The 15777-nt window shown below is 40.0% G+C and overlaps 1 protein-coding gene across 1 annotated transcript; it reads right to left on the bottom strand.

Annotated features, from left to right (window-relative positions):
• Positions 1 to 1853: 1853 nt before the first annotated feature.
• LOC137387768 (26S proteasome non-ATPase regulatory subunit 5-like) lies at positions 1854 to 15763 on the bottom strand. The gene is made up of 9 exons (XM_068074279.1): positions 15558 to 15763; positions 10776 to 10920; positions 10442 to 10583; positions 8007 to 8119; positions 4551 to 4803; positions 4100 to 4294; positions 3191 to 3468; positions 2874 to 3032; positions 1854 to 2249 (listed from the first exon to the last, which is right to left on the bottom strand). The coding sequence occupies exons 1-9, from the start codon at positions 15563 to 15565 to the stop codon at positions 2184 to 2186; spliced, it is 1359 nt and encodes a 452-aa protein (XP_067930380.1). The 5' UTR covers positions 15566 to 15763; the 3' UTR covers positions 1854 to 2183.
• Positions 15764 to 15777: the final 14 nt, after the last annotated feature.

Genomic DNA, 15777 nt, shown 5'->3' with positions numbered 1-15777 from the left:
TCTACATTACCTGTCACTGTTACAGTGTTACATATGTTACAGCCAATGTGTAAAATCAGTCAATTAGTAAAATGATGAATACTTTTCAGTCAATTTACAAATTGACTACAAAACCAGTTCACATATTTGACAGACTGCCTGAAACGGTGATTTGAAGTAAAAAAGGCGATTTATGTCAAGGAAAGCATAACTATCGCATATATGCATTCTAATATTGTTTAATTTGCTACCATTTAGTACTGTAAAAAATAATTTCTTCAATAAGCACAACATATGACGTGAATATACAATATCAAATATCTGAACCAGATGCATGGAAGCTAAGATGCTTGGATGAGTTGCAACGTGACAAAAACTTTCAGTCATTTTACAAATTGTCGATGGAGTGACAGGGATACAGCAGATTCAGTGTTAAAAGCTTAGTTGTACTTTTACTCCCTAAAATACCTACCAGAGCTGAGGAACCAGATCAACCAAACTTCACAACATAGGGTATGATGAGAAGCGAGTGCCCTTGTAAGAAGACAAACATCCAACTACAATACTATAAAATGTTTGGAATCTTATTGTTTTAAAAAAGTCATTCTTACTAGAGTATTTCTAGACAAATTCCATTAAACCATTTTGTTTCAAATGCATTATTTGCTGCGTAGTCACCATAAAGTGGCGAAGAATGCCATTGGCTTGGACGTAATGAAAATATTGGTTGCATTTGGTCATAAATGTCGAATTTAGACCTAACGTATGTTCTGCACCACAAAACAAAGCGTTAGCAGTCCTATGCAAACAAGCACCAGTTTCTTTCACCAAGAAGCTCCAAAAAATGATATTTTTAGTGTGATTTTGTGAACTTGGTGGCACTCGTGTGCTCATACAACCATGAAGTCGCAAGTATAACCTAGTAGCATTGAAACTCGTGCCTCTGTACATACAAGAAGTCTACAACATGTGAGTCCTGTAGTTGTGAGCTAGTTACGTTAGAAGTAATGTACTTGAGTGTTGTGCCTGGTGCAGGTGCTCAAACTACACCGCTAGTCAGTACTGTAACCGCTTGGCTCATAACGAAAAAGACAGCTGCCTTTTTGAGGTGCAAGCAAATTATCTTTTTATGTAAACATTTGAAGAGCTGACGATTGATCGCTCCTTCATAAGATTGTAACCCACTAATGCATTCCAAGTAGTTTTAAATGCTATGCACGATTGTGTACTATTTTGGATAAAGCATAGCTGCGGATAAGCTTTCACTTTCAGTTATTGCTATTTTATTCTTTTGATCGATTTTTTGGAGGGGATAATAGTAACATGAAAACACTTTCATGGCTGTCAATGCCACTATCATCTCTGCACTGAGAAGCAGAAGTAGTTGCTAATCTGGGCACGTTCATGTGATTTCCAGACACAGAAAGCACCTTATACGTAAGATTATGTGCTGTGTGAAGCGCACATCTTCACAAACAGATGCACTCTTACTGGGATTGAACCTGAAATCTTTCAGCTGCACGCTAACTGTTACTGCCTTCGCTACAGTTGACAAAAAACTCCTAGCAGAGAATCTCAGCACTGAGTATAATATTTGTTTATTTTACAAGCACCTAATTTGTGTTGTTATCACATTATCAAAGTATGTATGTAAACATAGCGTTAAGAAAACCTGTATGCCCTGTGGACGAGTTATTCTAATCGTGTTACGGCCAGCAAGCTTATTATTTTGTTCATAGGCTTTCTGTCTTGTTTAGGTTGTTCACTAGAAAAGGCAGCTACTAATGAACATTATGGTGTTACTCAACGGTGTTTAATATACAAATTAGTTACAGTCACACTGAGCAATTAAACTTATAGCTATTACAAGAGTTATCTTCTCAGTTACAAAGGCAAAATTAGGAATGGCCAACCAAATGAAAACCTAAGGCGAACAGGGAACAACAAGACAAGTTGTTTTGCATTTATTATGACCAGTGCATAACTATAAAGCATTTGTTGTGGAAAGACAAGTATGACCTTCATTAGAGGTTTCTCCATGACCTTAAGCAAGCCCTGACTACTTGTAGATCATTGTAGGCAGCTTACTTACAAACAAGACAAGCTTACTTGTCCAGGAATGATAAATCAATGATCTGAAAAGATTCCATGACATACTAATAAGGCGGACTAGTACCAATTGGTAAAAAAGGTTTACTAGCTAATCAACCTTGTTCAGTAGCAACTTGTGACTGGACCTCTGCATGTAGGGGGCCTTCTCTCTCATACACCTGTAAATCACATGTGAAACAGTGTCACTTCAAGTGTCCCAATGCTGGAACAATAAAAATAACCATGATAGTGATGATCAATAATCAACTAGGCTAACTTAACAACAAACTGTACTGAGTGATCCGCATATTAGCAAAGAGGAGGCAATCGCTTGAATGCGTGCCAGATGTCAGAAAACAACAAATTTCATTACATTGATAGTAGTCCTCTCCTGCACATTTTAAGAACCGCAAGAACTGAATACCTCATAGTCAGCAAAAGAGACTTCATCGAAGGACCCTAGCACAGTTCTTCACAAAGTGTTGAAAAGCGCTTTCTACATTTTATCCCATCCATGAGTAAGAATGTAATCAGTGGTGTTCACAAATTTATGTTATTTAAAACGTATTACTTTAATAGTGTCGTATTTATACTCACCAGTTAAGTTTGTATTGGAGTGCCATTGCATAACTCAGCAAGGTACATTTACCGAACTAGTTATGTATGTTACTACAATACCACAACTATCAGACCTGCGCAGTGACTAAGTGCCTACATACAACTTACTAAAATGTAATGCCTCCTAGCATACAAATCAAACAGTTACACTTATAGAGGATTGCGGTTGTGCAGTAGCGCCCCACCTTAAGCTTAAGGAGAGTCGAAGAGGAAAAGATTTGATGAGCCGAACTCGTATGAACAAGGTTACGTATCACATTATACTTGAGAATATGGCCCTCCTGTTCGCTCTCTGTGCTTCTGTCAAGCAAGTACTCGAGAAAGGTCGGGTGATCCCTCATCGCCTGCAACATTTAACCAATGTATAGACTCAAGCAAAAGGAACCAGTACAAAGTAAAGGTGTATTCAGTGTGCAGCTGCAGGTTTACAGCAATTGTACGTTAAGCCTCGTTGCCATTTTATTAAAATTATTCAAATCTCAGGGAGTACGTGCGAAGTTACCTGTTGCGCCCAAGCGTGGTCAGACAGCGCTAAAAAGATGTGTAAAGCGGCGAGTCGAGCTTCAGAGAATGGAGTGGTGGAGATGCGAAGAAGTGTACCCCATAAATCAGAGGCAGCGGCATTGAACCACATTTGACATATGTCTGAGAGGATATTTATTCCATCTTGATCGACCTGCATGAGACGGCTGAGACAGACCAATGCGACCTGCCGTACCTCTGATCGACCTCCATTGATAAGTGAACCGATCCTCTTTAGGCATTGGTTGATCTTCAAACCTGGCACATAGAGAGTGGAGTCTCAATACCATTTAGTAACATTGCGGGTGTATGGCCACAGGATACAAATACGCAACAGTACATATAGATGTTTCTCATGGCTAGTTCAAGATAAGCTGTGTAATGCACAGTCCAAGACCACCCACGAAAGAGTTCAGGTGTTATTAAAACAAGAATGAGAGGGCAACGAAAGTAAAAGAGTGCTCAACCAATATATAAAAGTAAGCACAACCTGCCTATACTTTGTATAATTAATTTTTTAATTTTAATTCAATTTCATTATCAAGATATATTCATTTTTGCTGCATGTACAGCACTTTATTCCGAACCAGATTTATCCTGGACCTAAATGTACTGTGACCATCTGCGCAAGGGATTTGGCACATGAGCAATTCTGGTTGAATGCTCTTCCTAACAGCACTAATGGTCCTACTGTGATTCGAACCACTGACCTACTGATTATATGAACCACGGACGGCTACCCCGTAGCTTTGGTTCAGTGGTTAGTGCACTGGCATATAATCAGTAAGTCTTTTGGTGTATCAAATTTGCGGGATTCACCTCATTTGCAATCTTAACCAACTCATCTATGGACAAAACAAGATATAAAATACGGTATCATGACACCCACCTGTTTTATGCAAAACCACCTTGCCTTGATTGGTGGTAGCAGTTGCGGTGAGAGAGTCCAAGGCATTGGTAAGCAAGGGGTCGTCCACCCTTGTTTCATGCACCAGAGTAAAGAGTTTGTCAAAGTATTTATCATTGTTGTCGAACACCTTCTCCGGATACTTTAGTGTGACCGCCCCAAAGAACTTGAGTACCGCTGTAGGGGCACAACTATAGGTCAAATACTACTGATTTAACATGAACTGTTCAACAAGCAACTGCATGAAAAACAACATGAGCTAATTTAGCAATCGTAGAATAATACATGAACAAATTTTTACATTACAGCTTCCACACCCATCCCCATATCAGGGTATCAAAGTGCAGAAAGAAGATGAAATCTGCTGACTTAAAAAAAACACAATAATAAACATACAAGGCACAGAATGGAATGCGGTATCTATAGGTCTTGCCTGGTTGAATGAAGGAACTCAAAGGATTGTCCGCATCATCTAGAGTTCCCACCAAATCAGTCATGACTTCCTGTCCAAGCAACCAATCATACCCTAGCTCTGTCCGAGCCAGTCTTTCCAACATTTCTATGGCTACTGATTGACTCAATATGTCTGAATCGTCTTTGACCTTGATAATGAACTGGTGTAGTATCTCATTGTCAATGCATAGTCTAAGAGCATCCTTGCTCTCCGCACAACACTCTAGAGCCACCTAAACAAATAGAAATAGCACTCAGAGAAGGCGTAATACTTACTTGAGTCCCTCCATATCACACTGATTGAACACTCTCCCCTTGTGGCCTCCAGTCCCTCCATATCACACTGATCTGACACTCTCCCCTTGTGACCCCCAGTCCCTCCATATCACACTGACTGAACACTCTCACCTTCTGACCCCCAGTCCCTCCATATCACACTGATTGAACACTCTCACCTTCTGACCCCCAATCCCTCCATATCACACTGATTGAACACTCTCCCCTTGTGGCCTCCAGTCCCTCCATATCACACTGATCTGACACTCTCCCCTTGTGACCCCCAGTCCCTCCATATCACACTGATTGAACACTCTCACCTTGTGACCCCCAGTCCCTCCATATCAAACTGATTGAACACTCTCACCTTGTGACCCCCAGTCCCTCCATATCAAACTGATTGAACACTCTCCCCTTGTGACCCCCAGTCCCTCCATATCACACTGATTGAACACTCTCCCCTTGTGACCCCCAGTCCCTCCATATCACACTGATTGAACACTCTCCCCTTGTGACCCCCAGTCCCTCCATATCACACTGACTGAACACGCTCCCCTTGTGACCCCCAGTCTCTCCATATCACACTGATTGAACACTCTCACCTTGTGACCCCCAGTCCCTCCATATCAAACTGATTGAACACTCTCCCCTTGTGACCCCCAGTCCCTCCATATCACACTGATTGAACACTCTCCCCTTGTGACCCCCAGTCCCTCCATATCACACTGACTGAACACGCTCCCCTTGTGACCCCCAGTCCCTCCATATTACACTGATTGAACACTCTCACCTTCTGACCCCCAGTCCCTCCATATCACACTGATTGAACACTCTCACCTTCTGACCCTCAGTCCCTCCATATCACACTGATTGAACACTCTCACCTTCTGACCCTCAGTCCCTCTATATCACACTGATTGAACACTCTCACCTTCTGACCCTCAGTCCCTCCATATCACACTGATTGAACACTCTCGCCTTGTGACCCCCAGTCCCTCCATATCACACTGATTAAACACACTCACCTTGTGACCCCCAGTCCCTCCATATCACACTGATTAAACACACTCCCCTTGTGACCCCCAGTCCCTCCATATAACACTGATTAAACACTCTCCCCTTGTGACCCCCAGTCCCTCCATATCACACTGATTGAACACTCTCACCTTGTGACCCCCAGTCGCTCCATATCACACTGATTGAACACTCTCACCTTCTGACCCTCAGTCCCTCCATATCACACTGATTGAACACTCTCGCCTTGTGACCCCCAGTCCCTCCATATTACACTGATTAAACACACTCCCCTTGTGACCCCCAGTCCCTCCATATCACACTGATTGAACACTCTCACCTTGTGACCCCCAGTCCCTCCATATCACACTGATTGAACACTCTCACCTTCTGACCCTCAGTCCCTCCATATTACACTGATTGAACACTCTCACCTTGTGACCCCCAGTCGCTCCATATCACACTGATTGAACACTCTCACCTTCTGATCCTCAGTCCCTCCATATCACACTGATTGAACACTCTCACCTTCTGACCCTCAGTCCCTTCATATCACACTGATTGAACACTCTCACCTTCTGACCCTCAGTCCCTCCATATCACACTGATTGAACACTCTCGCCTTGTGACCCCCAGTCCCTCCATATCACACTGATTAAACACACTCCCCTTGTGACCCCCAGTCCCTCCATATCACACTGATTGAACACTCTCACCTTGTGACCCCCAGTCCCTCCATATCAAACTGATTGAACACTCTCCCCTTGTGACCCCCAGTCCCTCCATATCACACTGATTGAACACTCTCCCCTTGTGACCCCCAGTCCCTCCATATCACACTGATTGAACACTCTCCCCTTGTGACCCCCAGTCCCTCCATATCACACTGACTGAACACGCTCCCCTTGTGACCCCCAGTCCCTCCATATTACACTGATTGAACACTCTCACCTTCTGACCCCCAGTCCCTCCATATCACACTGATTGAACACTCTCACCTTATGACCCCCAGTCCCTCCATATCACACTGATTAAACACACTCCCCTTGTGACCCCCAGTCCCTCCATATCACACTGATTAAACACTCTCACCTTCTGACCCCCAGTCCCTCCATATCACACTGATTGAACACTCTCACCTTCTGACCCTCAGTCCCTCCATATCACACTGATTGAACACTCTCACCTTGTTATCCGACACGCTCACCTTGTGACCCCCAGCCATCATGAGCTTGGATTGAAGCTGACCCCACCAACTGCCTAGAACCTAACAGTGTATTAAGACTGACCTCCACCAACTGCCTGAAACCTAACAGGGTATTGACGCCGACTCCCACCAACTTCCTGGAACCTAACAATGTATTGATTCAGTACTGCAAAAGTCAATTTTACTTGGTTATATTGTGGCTATGCAGACCGCTTGTCGCTTTTGTGGACATCACGGTCTTCGGCACCTATGTGGGCACTGCCATGTTGGGCACTAGTGTGTTAAGAACATATAGGGGCACCCAATTGTTCCGCATCGGTTAGCACTGTGTTTGGTACCTATGTAGGCAGCGCTGTGTTTGACACCTATGTGGGTACCACTGTGTTTGACATCTATATGAGTACCACTGTGTTTGACACCTATGTGGGTACCACTGTGTTTGACACCTACTTGGCCATGAGAGTGTTTCTCACATACATTCGATGACATGGAAACTAGGTTTAACATGTTAAAACTTGTGTGAATTAATCTTCTAGTTATCTATTTTGGTTAAAAACACTCTTTGAAAAGATAATAGAAATGGTAAGATCAACTGATAAACATAGATTAATATGAAATAGTCTTAAAATGCGTAATGTCATTTAGCAATACCTAAACAGTGTGAGCATAACTATTGAAATATAGTTAATAAAACAAGTACTGTGCATGACTGCCTGCAGCAGCACTCAAGCATCGGCATGATGCCCCATGCTAACCACCGCCTCCCAAAAGCCACTCTTTTACCAACTCAAACATACAGCTAGTAATCACCTTTCACTAGCTCCATGGAAGGTCTAGTAGGTATCTGTTTAACTATTTGTAAAATCCCTATAAAGAATGTTTGGTTCCACGAGTTAACCGACGTTAACCGGTGCTATCAGTTAAACCGAGCCCACTAACCTCCATCAGCCTGAACCAGACTGTTGTGCTGCTGTTAACGAAGCATTTGAACATATAGGCTAGAGTTGGGCTCTGAAGGTCAAATAGTGCACGAGCGCCAGATGGAGACTGACCTAAGAAAGAGAAATGCTCACGATGGTATGATGACAAATCATTTTAACAAATATGAAATCAGCATAGCGTGAACAAAAATACTTAAATAACATGGCAGACACAAACAGGGCCATCTACTGTATTTAGAGCCATGGATAGCCATGGCTGAGACTTGAATAAGAGTATTTGAGATAGATTGACATATCACTTCGCATGATAATAGGTTTTTTAAACTTATTGACCAGATGTCAACACAGCAGATATCTTTCCGACTAGCTGCCAGTCATGTTTCTGGCAGATAGTTTCGACAGCGACTAAAGGCACGCTTACACTCCAACAATAGTGTTGTGACGACTTGCTGATTTGATAGATGCACCGAAACACAATATTGAGAACTATTTGGCATTTAGTTGATAAACAGTTTACATTAAAACAACTAGCTTGGCGACTATTTCATGCAGTGCCATAAAATCAAATGCCCTTACTAAGAATTTCTGGTTAATAATTAAAACGCACTGCGCAAATTAAAATATACATGTATTTAATATATTTGCATGATTTGATAAATTAACGTATCTACAGTCATACCTCGACATACGAGTGCCCTAACATACGAGAAAATCGAAATATGAGCAAAGTTTTGAGACAGTTTCTACTTTGAGACACAACAAAACCTTGAGATACGAGCATATGAGCAGGTTCTTTACGCAGTCACTAAGTGGCCAAATATGTGAGTGGCCGTTTTTGAGAACAGCATCGCTCGATTTTTTTCGTCAAATCGGTTTTAAAAAGCCGGCTAAAAATTATAGTGAAAGTGAGGCAGTAAGCACCAAGTTGAAAAGCGATAATAAAAAATTAAAATGGAGACAAAATTATAGTTATGATTAGTAAAAGATTAAGACTTGCTCTATGTGCTGATTAGTAAGTAAAATTAATTAAAGTTAAATTCAAAGTTTATGTTATGTTGAGTAGCGTCACCAAAGTCTGGTGCACTACGTCTGTCTTGAAGGTATGATCTCCTTACAGCAGTAGCAGGACTATACATAGTAATGTCACATTTTATTGCAGATCATAACCACTACATTTAAGCATTAGTATATTTGTTACTTTGTGAGCTTAGGTACTGAATTACAACAACTAAAACACCTTAAAACATTTTTCCATCATAATATGGGAATGCATTAACTTGTATTTAATTATTCTATATGGTAAATATTGCTTTGAGATACAAGAACATTAACATACGATCTTAGCCCCAGAATGCTGAGAGTTGTCTAGCGGCAGCCAATTATAAGAAGTGTGATGCATCAGGCACTTGTACCCTTGCACTAGCAAGTTCATGAGCTATAAGGATAATTTCATCCTAATACTACTAACACAATAAGCAGTGATAAACAACTAAGCTCATATGTCAGGGTATGACTGTATATTTATAAATACATGTATCTAGATTGTCAGTCCAGCCAAGTCTAGACGATATCGATTGTTTTTTACCATTTAGCATTGACACTCAGACAACCTCCACAGAATTTTGAAGCGTGACCAAAATAGTCTCAACTCTCCATCAAGATGTAGCCATTTTGTAGGATTTTCTTAAGAAAATTCTCCACAAATTGTAAAAGAATTTCTACAAATCAACATGGTCCGCCATAATTGTTCTTTGTTCTTCTCCAGAAAGTTGCCCTTATGCAGCTGATGTAAAGGTTGCAACAATAAGGTTTTTTTACTACAAATATCTTCTATATTATAACATTTAGAAAAATCAATATTATAGCCCATTCAAGGTTGGAACTCACCACAAAACTAGAAAATACTCCAAAACTTTCAAATTAATACCAGTGCTTTGGTATCAAATTCACCTCCTCTCTGCAGAAGTGTATCGATTTGGCATAATCCTCGGTTGTAATGCTTCTAATGAAGGATTTTGTAGACAATGAGGATTGTAGCACTCATGAATTTAAAGTCTAAAAATGTTCCCACTTGTTAATAAATGTTGTTCCAAGCTTTTCGGAGCTTCCGCTTTACCTACTTCTGTAACATGGTAGTCTCAAAGTGCTTTGTACTGTTTTCACAACTTTTTTCTACAGATGTGAAAACAAGCAAGAACAAATACTGTACCACTACAGATGTCAAGTCAAGGCACCAAACATATTTGTAAAGAATATTTGACGTAACATTTTTGGCAACTGCAAAATCAGTTCGTATAATATTCTTGATGGGTAAACCTTCAAGACATAAAACTGAATATAAGAAGGCAGCCTGAAATTTAAAAAAAACGGAATATCCAGCTAAATATTTATAAGATTGTATAAAACCTTGTATCCTAAAACAATGAAACTTACCTAGTCGTACAAGTAGGTGGGATGAGGAGCGATGAGCACTTCCTGCAGTCTCAGATTCATCACAGGTACAATCAATGAGTGGTTCTAAGAACTGCTGTTGTATTACATCAGAGCCCTTTTCTGTGCTGAGTAGTCGATCCAACTGAAGTAAGTCAAGATCAGCTGTAGCTCACTACACGTCTCTTCACCAAAATAAGTCACAAGACATTACAATACTAAGAATTGTCCCCTCAAAAAAACTAGCATAAGGTGTAGTGATTAGACCCATGTGAGAGTATTTGGACTATTTGGATAAAAAATAATATTTCGTATAAATGACTATTTGAGCAGTTACCTGTGTGCAGCACAACTGTTTCACAGCCCCTTGAGGGTGCCGCAAACCAGCTATCAAGTCATTCTTGTAAGCTTCTAACACAGCTATAGGGTCTAACGTTTCTAGCAACTTGTGCAAGACATCACATGTTGATCTGCACAATTCCCTGCAACAACGTAAGACTTGGAGTGTGCATCGCGTCACGAGCGTTGCACAGTGTCACGACTGTGTCACAAGCATTGCTAAGGGAAGATACAGTCACCGTTATCACCTACTAGACATCTACATTTATACGTTGTCAGCCATGACTGAGAGCTGTTTTTTCCTACAGGTTGAAACGAATTCACAAGGTGATGCTGCAATGTGTAATACCTATGATAAGCTATACCAACACCTTTAAGAGACCAACTAGGCCTACAGGACATATTTTTGTCGTTGGCTTGCTCTTAGTTCAATAATTATGCCTCACGATATCCGAACAGTCAAAATACTATTTTAATGCCTAATTCACATAAGCTAGAGCAAATTTTACATAGCATTATCATCTTTCAATTATACAAGTTAAAAGAATGATGTAAGACATAATCGCTCAAGTACAATAGCGACAACTAATTAATAGATTGACTATCCATCAAATTAGTCAAAACTTCGTTGATCATTGAAAAAGAATCAAAAAGCATGTTACAATAATTAAAACGACATTTGCTAAATGTTATAAACTGACAGAAAAAAGAACTCCAAGGAAAAAAATAGGAGCTACATCACATAAAAGAAATTGCTTTCATTATCAAGATTTATTCCCTCTCTGCAGCATGTGGCCTTCACTAACCACACCAATGAAGAGTCACGGAGAGGAAGGCCATGGAGAGAGACAACTAAAGAGGTAAAATTTAAATCTAGCTAGCAAGCTATCTATTAATTTATAAAAAACAAACTCGCCATCCTTTAACATTTATAAACAGCATGGCATCCAAAAAGTGAAATGCACAACATGTAATAGATTCTAACTCAGCAACAGACAAACAAACTAAACAAATAGCACGGGAGCCAGATGACTCGAGGAGCTATAAGCGTCAAGTTATATTTGCTACTACATTATACTTTATTCTAATTTGATTTGTTAAAACTCTTATTTCTTAATTAGAAATATGACACGGAGAAATAGACTAAAATGTATAAAATATATGCAGTTTTGCTAGGCTATGCTAGACTTCCGACATTTTTAAACACGAGTACCGTAAAACCTCTAATTGAACGCCATGGCGACCTATTTTTCAACCTCTCCTCTATGGTGGCGGTCAATTGGAGGCGACGTTCAAATAGAGGCTGGCGGCCTATTTTTTAAATAGCTCGTCAGAATTTTCGCAAGATAAATTTAGCCCTAATACGGGCGAAGCGAATGTCGTCTATATTTTACCCTCTTTTTCCGGTGGGCAAAAGAAATTTATTAAACAATCTGAATGCAATAATTATGCCAACTTACCTCTAACTGGTCAAAGATCTCTTAATAAATATGCATCAAAAAACCGAGAAATATCTCTATCAGTTGATATCAATTGCTTGCAATTGACCTGCAATGATATTATAGCCTGTGTCTTTTGCAATTTGTTGGCATTTTTAAATTTTATTTAATTTTAAAATTTGAAGACATAATTTTATTTTATATCTATAATTAGCAAGTTTGCATAAAAGCTCATTGCACTCACTGATATGTTTGCTAGTTTTCAGCCAAAACTAGCTTTTTATGTGCAATAGAAGTGGAATTATGAGCATCGATCCATTGGAGTTATGAGCATCGATTCATTGTAAGCCGTGTTAAGATAGCCGCAAAATGCTATTAAATAACATACTATAAATCTGCATATTTATATGTTATGCAACAATAATCTATCAAATGATACAAATATATATTCATGAACAAGTGACATAAATGAACCACACTTGTATTACATGCAGAAAAAAGAATTCACGTTTTTAATACAAAAAAATATTTCCATTGTTTGCTCGGATAGCTGCGTCTGATTGTTGCTTCGATGGAATGAACATTTTCTAGTTGTCCAATACCTTCCACAATATCTTCTGGCTTCAATTCCTCTTCTGCACTGCTGAACCAGTCGATATTAGCGTCCAAACAATTTTTCGGCAGAGCAAAACTTTCACATGCAAATTTATCACTGATGCAGTGCTAAGTGTGCACGTGAAAGCAGTGCGAAATGCAGTGCTAGAAGTTTGCTCGCTAAACGTATACCCTTTGGTCCAAAACTTGCGAACCAGTTTTTATATGCATGTCCTTCGAAGTATTAGGACCGTGTTAAACAAGGAACTACTATTAGCCTGAGATAGTCAGTAGTTATTTCTATGGCGTTGCTTTCCAAGTTCCATCTACTATTGTAAATATAAGCCGTTTTTTATATATGTAGGCTAATTCGTATCGTATGGCTAATTTATATACCGTATGTAGGCCAATTCGAAGTAGAAAGACCGAGTTAAACAGAACTTCTAGTAGCCTGAGACCGTTATTGATTATTGCTACAGTGTTGCTTTCAAAGTTTTAACGCAAAAAAATGAAAAGCTTTGGAATTGGACAACAAGATAATTAACTGTTATTGATATAAACGATTGCTTATTAATACGATTTTGTGTACACTTTTTTACTGATCAGTTGATAATATGGGCTCGGAAAGATCAATAATGTCAAAGTGGCGGTCAAATAGAAGTGGCGTTCAATTGGAGAGTGGCGGTCTATTTTTCAACCCTTCTCTCAGGGTGGCCGTCAATTGGAGGCGGCCGTCAATTGGAGGCGGCCGTCAATTGGAGGCGGCGTTCAAATAGAGGTGGCATTAGAGGTGGCGTTCAATTACAGGTTTTACGGTATATTTTTGTTGCAATTCCTTAATACATCTACGAATACCATTCATCTACGCTAACCAAGTTAATGCTAATTAACAGTGTAATAAAAAAAGTGGACGACAAGTACGACACCGAGTTTCCACCATTGTCGTCGCAGAACAAAACCCTTAAAACGAAAATGATAGCCCTGAAAAGGGCTGAGGTGGTTGGTGAGACTACTGGCACTCAAAAATCGATTTTGACTGGTGAGTCCAGTAGCCCGAGAGGGTCACTGTCGTCCCCGATAGGATCTACCGATGGGCGAATGGTCTTGGACCCCACTTCATGCTTGTAAAAGCGAATGAGCTGTCAATCAGTGTGTACCCGTATTTGTAGAAGTCAGAATGCGTAAGAGTTGATGACGTCTTTTCTAAGCCTATAATCCGGCAGCTTCAAATTGCTAACTCAACGGATCTATATTACGTTCATCGCAATTAAGACAAATTTGAATAGTCATTTATAAGGCGCACGCTTAACACTTGTCCAATGTAGAGTATATGTATGTGTGATACTAGCAATTTTTTTATGTTACCCATTTATTACCATATTGTTCTAAGATTTGCATGTTACTATACAAACACTAAAAAAATTATTAATACTCGTATTGCGTGATTAGTTAGTGACAAATGTTATCGTTTTTGTATTCGAAATATGTTATTGTGGAATTGGTTGACCTGATTACTGTGCAGCCAATCAATTGTGGATTTTTCTTGGGATTGCTATATAACCTGCCGGTTTGATCATTGTTGGTGTGTTACTGCTTGGTACTGAGAGATATAACACAAATAAAGATACTGCGTTCTTTACAAATAAGCTCTGCTTGAGTTTGAAAAGCAAATAGGTATAACATTCTTGTCACTGTTTCTGACTTTAGCATTGTGATATTAGCCAGCGTATCATAGCTGCATTCACTATAAGTGCTATTGACCGAACATCAAGAATTATTGTGCTTGGCTTGCTAGGGTGTAATAGTTGAGAAAAGACACCATCGAGTCTGTTCATCAGCTCACCCACGAGTCTGCTTATCGGCTCACCCACGAGTCTGTTTATCGGCTCACTCTCGAGTCTGTTTATCGGCTCACCATCGAGTCTGTTTATCGGCTCACCATCGAGTCTGTTTATCGGCTCACCATCGAGTCTGTTTATCGGCTCACCATCGAGTCTGTTTATCGGCTCACCATCGAGTCTGTTTATCGGCTCACCATCGAGTCTGTTTCTCGGCTCCCTCTCGAGTCTGTTTATCGGCTCACCCGCGAGTCTGTTTATCGGCTCACCCGCGAGTCTGTTTATCGGCTCACCCACGAGTCTGTTTATCGGCTCACTCTCGAGTCTGCTTATCGGCTCACCATCGAGTCTGTTTATCGGCTCACTCTCGAGTCTGTTTATCGGCTCACTCTCGAGTCTGTTTATCGGCTCACTCTCGAGTCTGCTTATCGGCTCACTCTCGAGTCTGTTTATCGGCTCACCCGCAAGTCTGTTTATCGACTCATCAAGTTTGTGTGAACTCGCTCTTGAGTTGGGAGTTGTCTATCCTTGTCGAGTAGAATTTACTTCAACAGACACATTTTCATACCCCACTTCTTTCAAGTCTATCACCAATTATTTAACTGTTGAAAATCCCTTTAGCAACAACAGCGTTGAATGATAGCATAACGTACCTTTGGGTTCCAAACAAGTATCATTAATAAACATTTTTATATTTACACTCAAGTAGCATAGTCTAGTTGTAAGAAGTGTAGTAAAGCAGCAAAAACTGCAAAAAATTTCAGTAAACAGCAAAATGTTGCAACATATACAAGCATTATTTGTCATAAAAAGGTTCTAGTATGTTAGAGACTTCCATAAAACTTAAAACCAAGTTGCTTGAAAGTTTTACCTCGCCTGAGGTGAACTAATATATGCTTACCGACTGACCTATGCATGTTGCCGTGATCTCTGTTATTAATTGTTAGATATTGAAAAAGTACAGGAAATGGTAAAGGTTTGTCATATTCAAGAATTTGTCTCGTATTCAATGAATTAAGAAAAATTGACACATCTGAAACAGCATCTAGTTTGTTTTTTACACTGTCATATGCACAAAGTGAGACGTTTTTGAGTAAATCGGATAGCTTGCTCGAATCCATTTTGCTGA

The sequence above is a fragment of the Watersipora subatra genome, chromosome 2 (genome assembly GCF_963576615.1).
Source record: "Watersipora subatra chromosome 2, tzWatSuba1.1, whole genome shotgun sequence".
Classification (NCBI taxonomy): domain Eukaryota; kingdom Metazoa; phylum Bryozoa; class Gymnolaemata; order Cheilostomatida; family Watersiporidae; genus Watersipora; species Watersipora subatra.
This window is presented reverse-complemented; position numbering and strand designations above follow the sequence as displayed.

Bases quoted from the DNA above. Each gene is read 5' to 3' on its own strand.
- LOC137387768 (XM_068074279.1), bottom strand. The intron at 10,584-10,775 runs GTAACTGCTCAA...GACTTACTTCAG, and splicing joins AACAGTTGTGCTGCACACAG to TTGGATCGACTACTCAGCAC. The intron at 3,033-3,190 runs GTAACTTCGCAC...TAAATGTTGCAG, and splicing joins ACCACGCTTGGGCGCAACAG to GCGATGAGGGATCACCCGAC.